Source organism: Ornithorhynchus anatinus, chromosome 12 (assembly GCF_004115215.2).
Source record: "Ornithorhynchus anatinus isolate Pmale09 chromosome 12, mOrnAna1.pri.v4, whole genome shotgun sequence".
Classification (NCBI taxonomy): Eukaryota; Metazoa; Chordata; class Mammalia; order Monotremata; family Ornithorhynchidae; genus Ornithorhynchus; species Ornithorhynchus anatinus.
This window is the reverse complement of record NC_041739.1, coordinates 48,539,926-48,556,109: the sequence shown is the minus strand read 5'-3', so window position 1 is coordinate 48,556,109 and position 16,184 is coordinate 48,539,926. Positions and strand designations below refer to the sequence as shown.

The 16,184-nt window shown below is 43.8% G+C and overlaps 1 protein-coding gene across 3 annotated transcripts in view; it reads right to left on the bottom strand.

The window, feature by feature from the left end:
* The window catches only part of PPP3CA (protein phosphatase 3 catalytic subunit alpha), a 393,218-nt gene that overhangs the window by 270,660 nt on the left and 106,374 nt on the right, over nucleotides 1-16,184 (bottom strand). The window contains exon 1 of one of the 3 annotated variants that reach the window (XM_029076560.1): nucleotides 11,386-11,410. The exons of the other annotated variants lie outside the window; for them this stretch is intronic. Coding sequence (XP_028932393.1) covers nucleotides 11,386-11,395 — 10 coding nt within the window. The 5' untranslated portion in view covers nucleotides 11,396-11,410. Of the gene's footprint in view, nucleotides 1-11,385; nucleotides 11,411-16,184 lie in introns of those variants that run through there. 3 annotated transcript variants of the gene reach the window in all.

The window sequence follows — 16,184 nt, the reverse complement described above, 5'->3', positions numbered from 1 at the left end:
TGTCACAAGAAACAGTGCGAATTGTGTGAAATTGGGGGATTTTTTTCCACTTTTGTTTTTAAGGATTTCATTACATCTCATATTTCTATAAATGTAGTTCAATGAATAAAGATGCCCGCTGGGAGATTTGACATTCTGATTTAAAAAATGCACGATATCGTGTTTTACTGTTACACGTTATTTTAAAATATTACCTTAGACAAAGCTGATCTAGAAAAAGAGAATTTTGTGGTCTTCCTATTATCCTTAGCATGGAAATGTCCGGCTTGCACAAGGAAAACCATAAACCAGTTAAAAGCTTGGCTGACTGATACTATCGGTTTCAAAAGAGCTTCCAAGAAGAGTCCCAATTTAAAGAAACAATTAAAATAAAAAACCCAAAGAGCTCTCCCTCTGAGTGGCAGCCTCATTCCAAGGGATTATCCAAACTCATACTCATGCAGGCCGCCTGTAATAGATACTTAAAAACCCAGTGACATTTTCCCTGAGAAACCAGGAGTTTGGCTGAATTAATTCTAACTCTTAATAAAATGACCTGGCCAACAAAGAAAAAGGAGGTTGGGAAGAGAGGAGTGAAATAACCCCCAGTTTCATAATAGATATTATCATCGCTTCCTACACCAGACAGGATCAACTTCTTCCCAAACCCACACACAGGTTCAAATATAAATGAAGAACACTAGTTGGGAGGACTTTGTAGAGAGTTCCCAAGAATAAAAGTCTTTACATAATAACCACCATTTCTGGTTCATAAAGTGGTCTTTATACAGGCTGGTTTTCCTTCTCGCAAGAGCGATTTAGTGGAGAGTGTGCGGATTTGGAAATGAGGAGACCTGCATTCTAATCCCGGCTCCGCCACTTTGGGGCTCGGTTTCTGCATCTGCAAAATGGGGATGAAGTATCTTTTCTCCCACTCCCTTAGACTGTGAATCTCGTGTGAGATTGGGACTGTGGCCAACCTTTTCAATCACATATATTGAGCGCTTATTGTGTACAAAGCACTGTACTAAGCGCTTGGGAGATTAAAATACAACCTGAGTATCTTGCATCTATCCAAGAGCTTAGCTTGGCGCTCGGCACTAAGTGCTTAACAAATAGTATTATTATCGTCATTTTATTTTTATTATTAGTGCCCACATTGACGTCCATTCTATTGAATAGGAAGAGACCAGTTAACCTCCCTAACTTTTGCTCTCTTCCCCAATCACTCAGTGGTTTTTAATGAGCACTTACTCTCTGCAGAGCACTGTACTAAGCACATGGGAGCGTACGATATAACTGAGTTGGTAGGCATGTTCCCTGCCTACAATGAGCTTACAGTCTAATTTATAAATGAAGCAGCGTGGCTTAGTGGAAAGAGCCCGGGCTTGGGAGTCAGAGGTCGTGGGTTCTAATCCCAGCTCTGCCACTTGTCAGCTGTGTGACTTTGGGCAAGTCACTTCCCTTCTCTGTGCTTCAGTTTACCTCATCTGTAAAATGGGGATTAAGACTGCGAGCCTCACGTGGGACAACCTGATTACCTTGTATCTATCCCAACGCTTAGAACCGAGCTTGGCGCATAGTAAGGGCTTAATACTATTATTAATTTTATCAAATAAATTACATATATTTACATGAGTGCTGTGAGGCTGAGGGAGGGGTGAATAAAGGGTATCAATCTAAGTGTGACACAGAAGAAAGTGAGAGAAAAGGAAAGGAGGGCTTAGTCGGGAAAGACCTCTTGGAGCAGATGTGCTTTTAATATGGCTTTGAAGGTGGGGAGCGCGATCGACTATCAGATACGACGTGGGAGGATGTCCCAGGTCGGAGATAGGACGTGGGCGAGGGGTCGGGGGTGAGATAGATGAGATCGAGGTACAGTGGTGAAGACATCACTGCTTTTCCTTTAGAGATTGGGACTTGGTTCATTTGAGCCAAAAACGGATACCACATTCAGAGAAATCACCAAGTCAAGCTCAAAGGGTTCAAACGAGAACCCGTTTCCTTCAACCGCACACCTCACTTTCCTTTGGATGTTATTTTCAATTTTCTAAAGGAAAAAAACTAGTTGCCCCAGTGGCATTCCAAATCCAGAATTGCCTGGGACCAAGGCAGCCTTCAGAGCTGCAGGTATATTTATTATTCTGTCATCTTCTGGTGAGTCACCAGAAAAGTGGGAAGCACTTTTTATTGGGTTCACCCCTGCTTGCCCGTTGGAGCGAAGAAATGGAGGTGTGGAGTCAAATCTAATCCCCCGGCAGCAAACTGAACTCCTGACAACTGTTTCCCACCCAAGCCAGTCATCGGGACAATCAGGCCAAGCCAGGTATCGTATTTACTGAGCGCTTACTGTGAGCACAGTGCTGTACTAAGCACTTGAGAGAATACAATATAACAATAAACAGTCACATTCTCTGCCCACAGAGAGCGTACAGTCTCGTCTCTGTCAAAAGAACACATTCACTCATTCAATCGTACTTATTAATAATAATAATAATAATAATAATAATAATGATAATTGTATTTGTTAAGCACTTACTAGGTGCCAAGCCCCATTCTAAGCTCTGGGGGAGATATGAGGCAATCACGTTGTCCCACGTGGGACTCACAGTCTTAATCCCCGTTTTACAATGAGGGAACTGAGGTACAGAGAAGTTAAGTGACTTGCCCACAGTCACACAGCTGACAAGTGGCAGAGCCGGGATTAGAACCCACCATCTCTAACTCCCAAGCCCGAGCTCTTTCACTAAGCCACGCTGCTTCTCCGTGTTTACTGTGTGCAGGACAACACATCCCAGCCCAGATCAACAGTGTGGTCTAATGGAAAGAGCAAGGGCCTGAGAGCCAGAGGACCTGGGTTCAAAATCCAGCTCTGCCGCTAGTCTGCCGTGTGACCTCGGGTAACTCACTTCACCTCTCTGTGCCTCGGTTCCCTCAGCTGGAAAATGGGGACTAAAGCTGTGAATCTCACGTGAGACAGGGACCGTGTCCAACCTGATCAGCTTCTATCTAGCAGTAAGTGCTTAGTATGGGTTCGACTCCCGGCTCTGCCACTTGTCAGCTGTGTGACTGTGGGCAAGTCACTTCACTTCTCTGTGCCTCTGTTACCTCATCTGTAAAATGGGGATTAAGACTGTGAGCCTCATGTGGGACAACCTGATTCCCCTGTATCTACCCCAGCGCTCTGCACATAGTAAGCGCTTAACAAATACCCACATTATTATTATTAAAGGCTGGATCAAGAAGGTGGGGAGAAAGGAGAGAGAAATAGCCACTTCTGCGAAGAGAATGGTTCCATCATGAGCAGTGCCACCATTAAGAACACAAAATCACTGGGATTTTATCACTAGAGACTGGCTGTACTTTAAGGGAAGTCAATACGCACTGGGATTCAAATTGGGAACTTTTTTATGGTATTTGTTAAGCACCCTCCTATGTACCAGGCACTGGGGTAGACTCAAGATACTTAGGAGGGACACAGTCCCAGTCCCACAGAGGGCTCCCCGTCTTAATTCCCATTTTACAGTCAAGGTAACTGTTGCCCAGAGAAGTTAAGTGAGTTGTCCAAGGTCACAAAGCAGATACGTGGCAGAGTTGGGATTAGAACGCAGCCCTGTGCTCTTTCCTCTAGGCCACACCACTTCTATAATAATAATATTATTACTAAGAAATATGGCAAAGTCCACATTGGCAAGCCTACCCTAAACTGATACAATAAGAATAATAATGATATTTAAGTGCTTACTATGTGCCAGACACTGTACTAAGCGCTGGGGTGGATACATGAAAATAGGGTCAGACACACACAGACCCTTGTCCCACGGGGGTGCTCACGGTCACAATTCCCATTCTACAGATGGGGCACAGAGAAGTAAAGTGACTTATCCAAGGTCACACAGCAGACACATGGCGGAGCCAGGATTATTAACAATAATAATAATAATAGTAATAATAATGTTGGTATTTGTTAAACGCTTACTATGTGTAGAGCACTGTTCTAAGTGCTGGGGTAGACACAGGGGAATCAGATTGTCCCATGTGGGGCTCACAGTCTTAATCCCCATTTTACAGATGAGGTAAGTGAGGGATGGAGAAGTGAAGTGACTTGCCCACAGTCACACAGCTGACAAGTGGCAGAGCTGGGATTCGAACTCATGGCCTCTGACTCCCAGGCCCGTGCTCTATCCCCTACGCCACGTTGCTTCTCTACCTCTTAGCGTATTATGAAATGGAATTAGACACACAAGCTAATGACCAATCATTTATCGCACGTGACCCGCAACACCCTGGGAAAGGAATTACACTTGCCTTCACCCTCTTTTTTTGCAACAAAAAAGCAGGTAGGCCAACATCTTAAAAGAGGTTGAACACTTTAAAATTCTTCCTGTCATTAACTTTCCATCCAATTTGACTGACATATTATTCACCACAATCCCTTTACTTTCATTAGCAGAAATGACACAAATACGTTCGGCTTCGCATTTTCGTCTCACATTCTTCTCATCGGTTGTTTCGTCAAAAAAAAAAAAGTTATTCAAATCTCTTATGAATCACATTTTTTCCATCACTTGTCCTCAACTTGCAGTCAATCACTCATTGAAAAGTATAATCATTTTCCCTTTTAACAAAATTGCTAAAGCAGTTTCATCGAATGCAAAAGTAAGAAATTTATTTTTCACTGACTTTCACATCTTCATTAGTACCGACGTTATACATGGAAAATGGAGGAAACATAATTTAAGCAGCTGTCATATTGTGCAAGGGCATATATTAACATACCCAATTTGTGATGCATTCACTTCAGTCAACAGAACTAATTGGGTTTTAAGGATCCGACTGAGAAGCTACGCCACACAACAGCGTGGCCTAATGGAGAGGGCCCAGTCCTGGGAGTCGGACCACCTGCGTTCTAATCCCAGCTCTTCCAGTCCTCTGCTTTTTGACCTGGGCCGAGTCACTTATCGCCTCTGTGCCTCAGTTTCCTCATCTATAACACGGGGATTCAAAACCTGTTCTCCCGCCTGCTTAGACTGTGAGGCCCCAAATGGAACAGGGACTGCATCTGGCCTGATTCATTTGCTCTGCAACAGTAAGCGTTTAACGGATACCATAAGAAAAAGGATCGTAAAATACATCCAGTTCATATTAGCACTAAAAATCTTTACATTTTAAAGAATGTATTTTGAAAGTGGTCTCCAGGTTGTCAGCCTAATATCTAGTCCCTATTCCTTGCTAGAAATACAACTTGTTATGCACAGAGTGAATAAGCCAGAACTAAAAGTACTACCAACTAAAATTAACAAAACCATTTTCTATTACACAGTCAATTGGAAAATGAGGGTAGATTAAACCCGATGACCTCAATAAATTTTGGAGGGTTGGTTCTCTATGTCTCACATTATGTCCTGGAATTCCAAGTACTATATTTTCATATTAGTGCAAAATGAAATACCTGGAACCGCACTCATTAAGCCACAGTATCAAATGTTCACAGTAATAAAAGAGTCGTCTACTGGTTAATTGCCAGTTTCATTAGACCATTTCCTGGAAGAACCAGCAATGTGTTTTTTTATGGGAAAGAGACAGGGAATCCAAAGGAAGAGCATGATACAGTTGAAACCGTACCCTGTGAAGTTTTTCAGAAAATGTCAATTTGCCACGGTACTCATGTTTTGAACGTGTTGAGCAGACAACAGACTAATTAAGATCTCTCCTCCAAGATGGCAGCGGTGAGTTTTCCTTTTCTTCATGCCAACTCTCTAGTGATTGATCACCTAAGGGCTCCCGAAATGCTGTTATCATAGGGCTGGAAAACATTATGGGCATTTTTTCTGAACTGCCTTTTAAGGAACTTGTTTTTCAGGGAAAAAAAAAGGCTCGGTTTCAGGAAGTCTTACAACAGCTGCAGGAGCGCTAAAAAATCAAAATACAACTTTACAAATGTCATTTTAAAAAGTAAAGGTAAAGCAATTAATTACCTAACTTCAAGGGACTGTAATAAGGTTGTGTAACTTCGCTCGGAAAGATGAAGTGCTGTCGTCCTAATTACAGCTAAATCTATTATTTTTTCCAAGGGTACTCATAACACGATTAAAGATGATGCATTTTGCCTCACTGAAAGCAGAATTTAACCTTCTTTATAGTAGTCAGGCCAGATTCGTGAGAAACTCCACACCAGGGAAGATAAAATGAAGCGGCTCTAGAAATTTCATAGACTCGGCTACGGAAGATGTCACCCGATCCCATAAATCTTTCTTACTGCGCCTATCTGGCTATAACACTGAGAAGAAAAATGTTCAATCCATTAAAGAAATGGCATTCCCATTGAACCCGACTTGTTCCCCCACCCACCCCCACTCTTTCGTACTTCCAGTTGTGTGAGGTGAAAGAACAGTGGCGAACCTCTGAGTGATAATAATAATAATAATAGTGTTGTTTGCTAAGCTCTCCCATTGCGCTAAACACCGGGGAAGATATAATACAATCAGATCACACCCAGTCCCGCTTCACTTGGGGCTCAGAGTCTATGGGGGAGGGAGAGCAGGTATTTAAACCCTCATTTTATAGTTAAGGAAGCTGAGGTACGGAGAAGTGAAGTGACTTGTCCAAGGTCACACAACAGGGACGTGAGAGAGTCACCATTAGAACTCATGTCCCCAGACTTCCAGTCCTGTACGCTTTCCACTGGACCACACTACTTCTCTATTCACGTGTGTTAGGTGGGTCTTCCCACATGCACATGAATGACTGGTGGATTCTTACGAGAAAGGGAGCAAAGCAGACGACATCTGGGGGGAGAAAAAGAAAAAAGGAATCCGCAGCCAGGGGAGAAGTGTCCTCGAGATAATGACAGATCTTCAAAACCTTACTGAAAACACATCTTCTCCGACAGTCCTAAGCCCTCAACTCCGCGACTCCCTCTCCCCTCTGCATCACCTTTTCACTTGGATTTATGCCTTTTATTCACCCCATTCTCAGCCCCACAGCACTCACGAATATGCTGAGTGGAAAGAGCCCGGGCTTGGGAGTCGGAGGTGTTGAGTTCGAATCCCAGCTCTGCCACTTGTCAGCTGTGTGACTGTGGGAAAGTCACAACTTCTCTGTGCTTCAGTTACCTCATCTGTAAAATGGGGATTAACTGTGAGCCTCACATAGGACAACCTGATTACCCTGTATCTACCCCAGTGCTCAGAACGGTGCTCTGCACATAGTAAGCGCTTAACAAATACCAACATTATTATTATTTGTGTTAGTATCTGCCACCCCTGTAGACTGTAAGCTCACAGTGGCAGGGAACACATCTACTAACTCTGTTATATTGTACTCTATCAAGTACTTGATGCCCTGCACAACAGTAAGTGCTCAATAAATACCACTGATTGATTGACTGTGGATGCCTCAATCCACAATCCACAATTTTTCATTGTGACGGTGAAAAATTGTGACGGTGATCGGAGGTTCGCCTCCGCCACGGTTAAGCCGAAGAGAGTGTTTCCATGGAGTGTTTCCATTTTCCCGTCTCCTGGAAATGGCCAACCCTCCTCCAGTACAGTACCTAGTGCTTAATACAGTTCCTGGCACATAGTTAAGCGCTTAACAAATATCATAATTATTATTACTACTGACCCACATAAAACGAGCCTTATTTAAGGGAGTCCAAAGGCGTGTATCTTTCTCCGGCAGTGCCTATCTGTGAAAAGAAGACTCTGTCTTTCTTCATAGCCTTGACCATCCGGGAGAAGAGCCCCTTAGGTCTCCATAGAAATCATCCACATTATCAATAAAATGATATGCCAACTGCGTACATAGTACTGGAAAATGCACTGGAGAGAATACACGAAACATGTTGAAGTTAGTCCCTACATTAAAGGGTTCACATTCTAAGACGCTGCTAGAGCAGCAGCGTGGCTCAGTGGAAAGAGCCCGGGCTTGGGAGTCAGAGGTCGTGAGTTCGAATCCCGGCTCTGCCACTTGTCAGCTGTGTGACTGTGGGGAAGTCACTTCACTTCTCTGTGCCTCAGTTACCTCATCTGGAAAATGGGGATTAACTGTGAGCCTCACGTGGGACAACCTGATTATCCTGCATCTACCCCAGCGCTTAGAACAGTGCTCGGCACATAGTAAGCGCTTAACAAATACCAACATTATTAACATTATTAAGACAGAAAAGCAGCCGAAAAATGACCGGTTTTCGCCGAAACTAAACCTAAAGCTCCCCTCTCCCAACCCATTGCCGAAACACCAAATAATAATTATAATAATGATAATTATGGTTTTTGTTAAGCACTTGCCTTATGCCAAGCATCACGCTCAATGCTGGGGGAAATGCAACACAATCATATCAGGCGCAGCAGTCATTCATTCAATTGTATTTATTGTGCACTTACCGTTTGCAAAGCACTGTACTAAGCGCTTGAGCAGTGTACTAAGCACAGCACCTATCCTACCTAAGGTAAACATTGTAAGGGCAGGGGGAACTTCTGGTATTGCACCCCCACTTTACAGATGAGGAAACTGAGGCGGAAAAAAGGTTTCAAGAGAGTTGCCCATGTTCACAGAGTAGGCAAGTGGCAGATCTGGGATTAAAAGTCAATACACTAAATGTAGACACTTCACTCACCAGCCACTCCAGAAGAGTGGCGAGACATAGTGCCTTTTGCAAGTTTCACTATGGGCAGAAAGGTCTACTGGGGGCCAAGCTCGTGAGAGGCCTATCAACTCAAGACATCAACCAACATCATTGTTCTGCCAGTCCCTGGTTCAAAGCAAACAGAGACGCTAATGCAAACTGATGGCAGTCAAAACAGAAATTTAACTCTCTGCTTCTCTCCCTGCCCAGGTGCAACAAGACAATTCTGTATCCCCAAGCGCTTACTACACTGCTTTGCACACAGTAAGAGCTCAAGAAAAACGACCGAATGAATGAACCCAAAGAGGACGGAAGTCCGCAAGAGGTTTCTGAGAGGAGGTTAACAAGCTGCATTCTGGGGAAGAAAGGAAAGCGAATCCCTTCCCATAAAGGGGGAAATCAAAGGCCCAAATCCTCAAGAATGTGAACTAACCTATAGCAAAGTCCCTTTCCTTTAATTTCCACCGCAGTTATGAAAAAAAACAAAAAACCCCAAACCACCAACCACTAGGAAGACAAACTGCAAAGCCCGGAGTTATTAACGTCCATTACTAAACATTATCCGTAAAAAGGTCCTGATCCTGTAATGAATTACGAGGAAGGTCAAACAGGGTGCATTTCATCTCAATGCTATTAACTTGGAATCACTTTTCATCCTCCAATTTTCAAATCTCTTGACCGTCCCTAATTCTGTCGGAGGAATGCATTTTTCCCCTCTCAACTCGCATGTTATCCTCCATTTAAGTGCCCAGAATTGAAAATCTAGAAATTAATATGGGGCATTAAAGCAATACACATTAGTTAAAAAGGCTTTCACCATAGAAGGAACAATTTATTCTTCTGTGATTCCCATGACTCCTCTCCATCACTCAACTGTGTCCCCGGTGAGGGTGAGAACTGACAGACTACCTCCATTTCCCTCCCTTTCCGTGTCTATAGAAGAGAGGAAATTTCCGGATAGCAGATTATCAGGCTCTTTCAAAAGGTCTAGCGATTCAGAATTTTTGTTGCGGTGAGAAGGAGGTCATTAAGGCCTAACCAGACAGGGAACTGTGAAGAGATCCACATTTCATCTGGAGATGGAGACATCACAAACCTCTGCTATTCTCTTTTTCAAAGGAAACCAAAGCCTCAGCGAAAAACTAGAAGATTTCACACTCCGGTTCATCATCACATCACGGTTCCTTGCACTTGGATTTGCTCCCGTTTTTCACTCCTCCCTCAGTCCCATGGCACTTATGTACATGTCCACAATTTATTTATTATTAATGTCCTTCTTTCTCTTTAGACTGTAAGCTCATTGTGGGCACAGAATGTGTCTACCAACTCTAAATGCTAGTTAGATAGATAAGTGCTCTTCCAAGTGTCTAGTTCAGTCTCCGGATACAGTAAGTGCTAGATAAATTTGATTAATTGATTTCCCTGAGGTCCAAAATGAGATAATACCACCAGCTTCCGGAACCTTTATTACATCTCTAATCATGGCTGCATAAAATAGGTTGAATGGAATGAATCAAGGCCTTCGGTTTGGAAACAACCTAATCCTTATTCCCTGGATAAGCTTCTCAGGTGACCCAGACTCGTTTAGTAATTCGTCGCCCAGCTGAACGGGGTCAAACACTTTTGACATCGCTAGATACAGTACGGAGTTGCTCTCCTCATCTCTTCTTCGTGCAGAGATGACGTCTACTGTGCCACATCGTCGTTTATAGCCCCGTCGGAGTTCTGAGAGCAGGGAGTTCCCAACACTGATCGACAGCTATTCAAAAAGTTAACTATATCAACCTTTACATCTCTATTACTACATGGCAAAAATAGCGTTAGTAGCTGACAGAATGCCTAATAACATTTAAAGGTAATAAGCCCAAACTAAATGCAAACCATTAGACAACAGTGAAAACAACCTCTTAAAAGGCATTAATAAAGGAAAGCAAAAGCGAACGTGCAATACCAAAGTGTGGTATTAGCGGGAAATGCCAAAATTTGGCTCTGCTCTGAAGGTCACAGAAACCATGGCAACGGGACAGCAAACAAATGCAATGAGAAAGACTACGCAGACGCTACACCAAAAAAAGGCATTATTGTGGTAACCAGTAGGACTGGTCTCCTCCCAGTGAGGGGAGGCTTCCCAGCCCCGTGCTTTGTAATTTGGTACCAGGAATAGGCCAGAAATTTCTGGACCAGGTCCTAACCGTGTCCGGGTCTCCCCATCCTAAAAAAAAAACCCTCCCTTGATCCCATGGCTTCCTCCAGTTATTACCTCATCTCCCTCCTCCCATTCCTCTAGCAGCCCCTCGAACAAGCTGTCTACACTCACGTCCTCTACTTTTTTTCCTCCATCCTGGCTCTGCCCTCTCCACTCCACGGAACCTGCCCCCCATAACATCACCAATGACCTCCTTCTTGCCAAATCCAATGCCCATTACTCCACCCTAATCCTCTTCAACCACCCTGCTGCCTTCCCCACTGTGGACTATGCCCTTTACCTGGAAACATTACCTAAGCTTAGTTTCACCAACCCAGTCCTCTCCTGGCTCTCTTCTCCATCTCTGACGGCTCCTTCTCAGTCTCTTTTGCTGGCTCCTCCTCTGCCTCCCTCCCTCTGACAGTTGGGGTCCCTCAAGTCTCAGTTCTAGGTCCCCTTCTATTTTCCATCCAACACCTTGGAGAACTCTTTCACTCCCATGGCTTCAACTATCGTCTTTACATGGAAGATTCGCAAATCTACCCAGAGCCCTGATCTCTCTCCTTCTCCGCAGCCTTGCGCTTCCTCTTACCTCCAGTCATCTTTACTCATCTCCGGGGGAAGCAGGGTGGCTCAGTGGAAAGAGCCTGGGCTTCGGAGTCAGAGGTCATGGGTTCGACTCCCGCCTCTGCCACTTGTCAGCTGTGTGACTGTGGGCAAGTCATTTAACTTCTCTGCGCCTCAGTGACCTCATCTGTAAAATGGGGATTAAGACTGTGAGCCTCACGTGGGACAACCTGCTTACCCTGTACCTCCCCCAGCGCTTAGAACAGTGCTCTGCACAGACTAAATGCTTAACAAATACCAACATTATTATTATTATTATTACTTGAATGTCCAGCTGACATCTCCAACTTAATAAATCCAAACTAGAACTTCTCATCTTCCCAACCAAACCCTGTCCCCCACCTGACTTCCCTCACATTACAGACTATCCTCTCTGTCTCAAAAGCCCATGACCTTGGCACTGTCCTCAACTCAGTCTCTCTCATTCAACCCACACATACAATCTGCCATGAAATCCTGTTGGTTCTACTTTCACGACAGCTCTAGAAATCGCCCTTACCTTTCCAACTGAATTGCTACCACGCTGATCCAGGCACTCATCATTTCCCACCTTGACTACTACGTCGGCCCCCTCGTCGTCCTCTCTGCATCCTACTTCTCCCCTTTCCAGTCCAGACTTTACTCTGTGCTGAAGTACTAGTAAACTTCACTAGTAGTAGCTGCCCAGATCATTTTTCTGAAAGTCTTTTCAGACCATGTTTCCCCACTCTTGAAAAACCTCCAGTGGTTGCCCATCCACCTCCACATCAAACAGAAACTTCTTACCAGAGGCTTCACAGCATTCAATCACCTCTCACCCTCGTATCTCACCTCACTGATTTCCTACTCTGACCCAAGCTGGACACACCACTCCTCCACCGACCTAATGCACCTCTATCTCGTCTATCTCACCACCGACCCCTTATCCACATTCTCCAACGGGCCTGAAACTCCCTCCCCTTTCATATCTGACAAAAAACCACGCTCCCAGCTTCCCAATGATCCTAATATAACATTTACTTCAAGAAGTCTTCTCAGACTAAGCCCCTTATTTTCCCTATCCATCCATCCCTCTGCATCGACTGTGAATTTAGCTGCCCTTAAAGACCTTGATGCTCATACCAGCCCCCCAAAATACTTCTGTATATTCCTATACTCTCCTATTTCCCTATCCTTAATCTCTTTTAATGTCTTTCTCCCACTCTAGACGGTGAGCCCACTGTAGGCAGGGATTGTCTCTCTTTGTCGCTGAATTGTACTTTCCAAGCGCTGAGTCCAGTTTTCCACACGCAGTAAGCGCTCAATAAATAGGACTGAATGAATGCATGTTGAACTGTATTTTCCCAAGCGCTTACCACAGTGCTCAGTCACCATGAGCACTCAAATACCGCTGACTGAGTGCCCCTCCATCTTCCACACAGTGAAGACAAGCAGCTGTTGGAAGATTTTCAAAGACAAAAAACAGGGCTTTTCTTCCATACCTTGGAATGCCTGTCAACACACACAAAGTCCATGTGCTGTCCAACCTTCAAACCCTCAGAAAAATATTCTGGACCAAGGGACTCAGCACAGTTCAAAGGAGTTTTCACCACAGACAACAGGTTTGTCAAACTCTAGGGTTGAGCATTTAGTAAGAAACTAAAAACAAATTTGCTGTTTAAAGAATTTCAAGGAGAAAAACACTTTCAATTGCCCCCATTAGTATTATGACCTCTGCAAATGTTACCTTTTCATTCCTTTCGAAAGATGGGAAAAAAAATCCTTTATCAGAAATCCCAATTTACTGTTATTTCAAAAACAAGGAGGAGCAGCAGTAATAGTAATAGTCACATTTATTGAGCACCCCATGGGGTGGTAAAAATAATTAATAATAATAATAGTTACGGTATTTGTTGAGCGTTTACTATGTGCCAGGCACTGGGGTGAATACAAGCTAATCAGGTTGGAGGAAGTCCTTGTCCCACGTGGGCCTCAAAGTCTCAATCCCCATTTTACATATGAGGGAGCTGAGGTCCAGAGAGGTGAAGTGACTTGTCCAGGGTCACGCAGCAGATGAGTGGCAGAGCTGGGACTAGAACGCATGAACTTCTGATTTCCAGGCCCGTGCTCTATACACCATGGATGTTCTCTCCGCTATTCCATGTGCTCTCACTATGAGCTACACGGTACTAGGTACTTGGCAGGAACCACTCAATCTATTGATTGGAATTATCAGGTACAGTTTATGTGCAGAGCACTGTTCTAAGCACTTGGGAGAGCACAATACCACAGAATCGAAAGACGTTTTCCCTGTTCATAAGAAGCATACGGTCTAGAAGGGGAGACCAACATCAAAATAAATTACAAATGCAGAAGGACGTGGGCCGGGGCTGGCGGCGAGCTAGACGTGATCGAGTAGTTGGTGTGAGTAGGTTGGCGGTAGAGGAGGTGAACTGGACTTGCTGGGTTGTAGAAGGAAATCGGCAAGACAAGTTAGGAGGGGACTGACGGCGGTAAGGACTTTCCATTTGATGCGGAGGGGGGTGGGCAACCCCTGGTGGTTCTTGAGGAGTGGGAAGCCAGTGACTGAATGTTTCTGTAGAAAAATGATCCAGGCAGCAGAGTGCAGAAGGGACTGGAGTGGGGAGAGGCAGGAGGCTGGGAGGTCCGCAAGGAGGCTGACGCAGGCTTAGGGGTCCCGTACCTACTTCGACTCAGACAAGTAACTTGCACTAACAGGGAGACACAAATAAAAGACAACAGTCCACCTCCCTTTACTTTGACCAGATGAAGTCATCTTTAAACAGGCTCCTTTGAAAATTAACCATCAGACCGGGCCCTGTTTTGCCATCACATATATAAAATAGCAATTATTTTGATTGAATCAGTTTGGGCAGCCCAGAATGACCTGCTTGCTTTTTTTTTTGCCTCTGCTTATTAAATTGCTCATTATCAAATATACTTTTGATCGAAATCGCATGGTCCCCAATTGTCTGGAACCACTGTACTGAAGGTTCCCGATATCTTTTATCTTTAGAGATCATCCCTCGAAGTATGAAAAGCAGATGGAAAACTGTATTTGGCACCATTCCACCATCTGCTATTTGAAGATCTAGTCAAATTCTGAGAGTTAATTAAAGATTAAAGAAAGGCAATGATATTGTTGGAACAAACAGCCATCTTCTTTCCTATTCTGACTTGAGATGAATAATATTCCTCCCAATCTCCCCGTCTCTGCAAGACCATAAATTCCCAGCATCTTAAGGGCAACCAAGCAGAGATCCGTGATATACAGTACTGGCTCCTCCTTGACTTTAATTAACAAAACACCCATTAATCAGTTTTATGAGTAGAAGCACATCTGCAGACTTAATTTGGAGGGTAACCCACTATGTCCTGAGGAAGACTGTGGAACCACTGCGCAAGTGTCCCTGAAAATACTAAGATGGAGAAACCTGGCATCTATGCTACGAAAATGGATATTTAAATTGTATGGTTCTAAATTACATTTATACCATAGATGTGTAGAGAGAAAAACAACAGACCATAAATATCCTTACCGAAGGGACTTTCACAGGCTACAAGAAGAGACGTACAACTATTTTTAAGAGCTTTATTTGGAGAAAGTCTTCTGTTCGTGCTCATCTACTAGTAAAATTACAATCTGGCTGATAAATCATTCGGTATGGACAGGGAACATGCAGTTCACTGGAAAACACTTGTATGAGATTAAAAAAAAATAAAACTAAAGTCACTGCAATGCTTCAGTAACTGGACTATATAATTTCATGGCAAATAGCTTTAGATTCAACCAAAGAGCTGTATTTCTACGGGAAGATATTCAAATCAAAGGTGGCTTCAGTGCAAAAAAAATCCACCCAGCAATGAAATTGGGTATATTTTTATCTAAGGTGTACCGAGCTAGATTTTCATTTCCTCTCAACCTTCACAAATTGGATGGGGGAAAGTGCACTAAGAATACTATTACAGATGCAAAATTTCTCCCTAATAGATTTCTTACTGATGTCATAGAGAGATTAAGTCTATGTAGGGCAGAAGAAAATTCTCTTTAAACTGTAAAATCCACTTGCTCTTTTCGGCAGAAACAACATAAGCAGTCCCACTTTCAAGCTAAGGAAAGTGGGATTGAGGTTAGCACGAATTGCTCCAATTCAGCATGGAATGGCCGAGAAGCACTGGGTAGAGATCACGCACACAACAGTCCGTGGTATTTATTGAGCCCTGACTATCTGCAGAGCACAGTTCTAAGCGCTTGGGAGAGTACAACATAACAGAGTTAGCACACATGATCCCTGCCCAAAATGAGGTACCAATTTAAAAGATTTATTGGGTTTCTTTGTTCAGTATTTGCCTCCCTAAATAGGAGCCTCGATTAACAGCTGTTACTTTCGATGCCGAGTCTATTGCTTTTAAATTCTCAGGATATGAACGGATTTTCTAACTAGATTTGGTCACTGTGGGATTTGGAACCCATGATCCCTTTATGCATCCCCCCCTCCCAGCCCCACGACACTTGGGTACATATCTAATTTATTTACTTATATTAATGACCGTCTCCCGCTCCAGACTGTAATCTCACTGTGGGCAGGGAACGTGTCTGTCTATTGTTGTATTGTACTCTCTCAAGCGATTAGTACAACGCCCTATATGGATAAATACGATTGAATGAAAGAATGAATCAATGAAAAGTAAAGGATGTTGCCTCCGACCCCTTTCCCACATCCTCCCTCTGGCACAGAATTCCCTCCCCCTCCATGTGCACCAGACCACCACTCTCCTCACCTT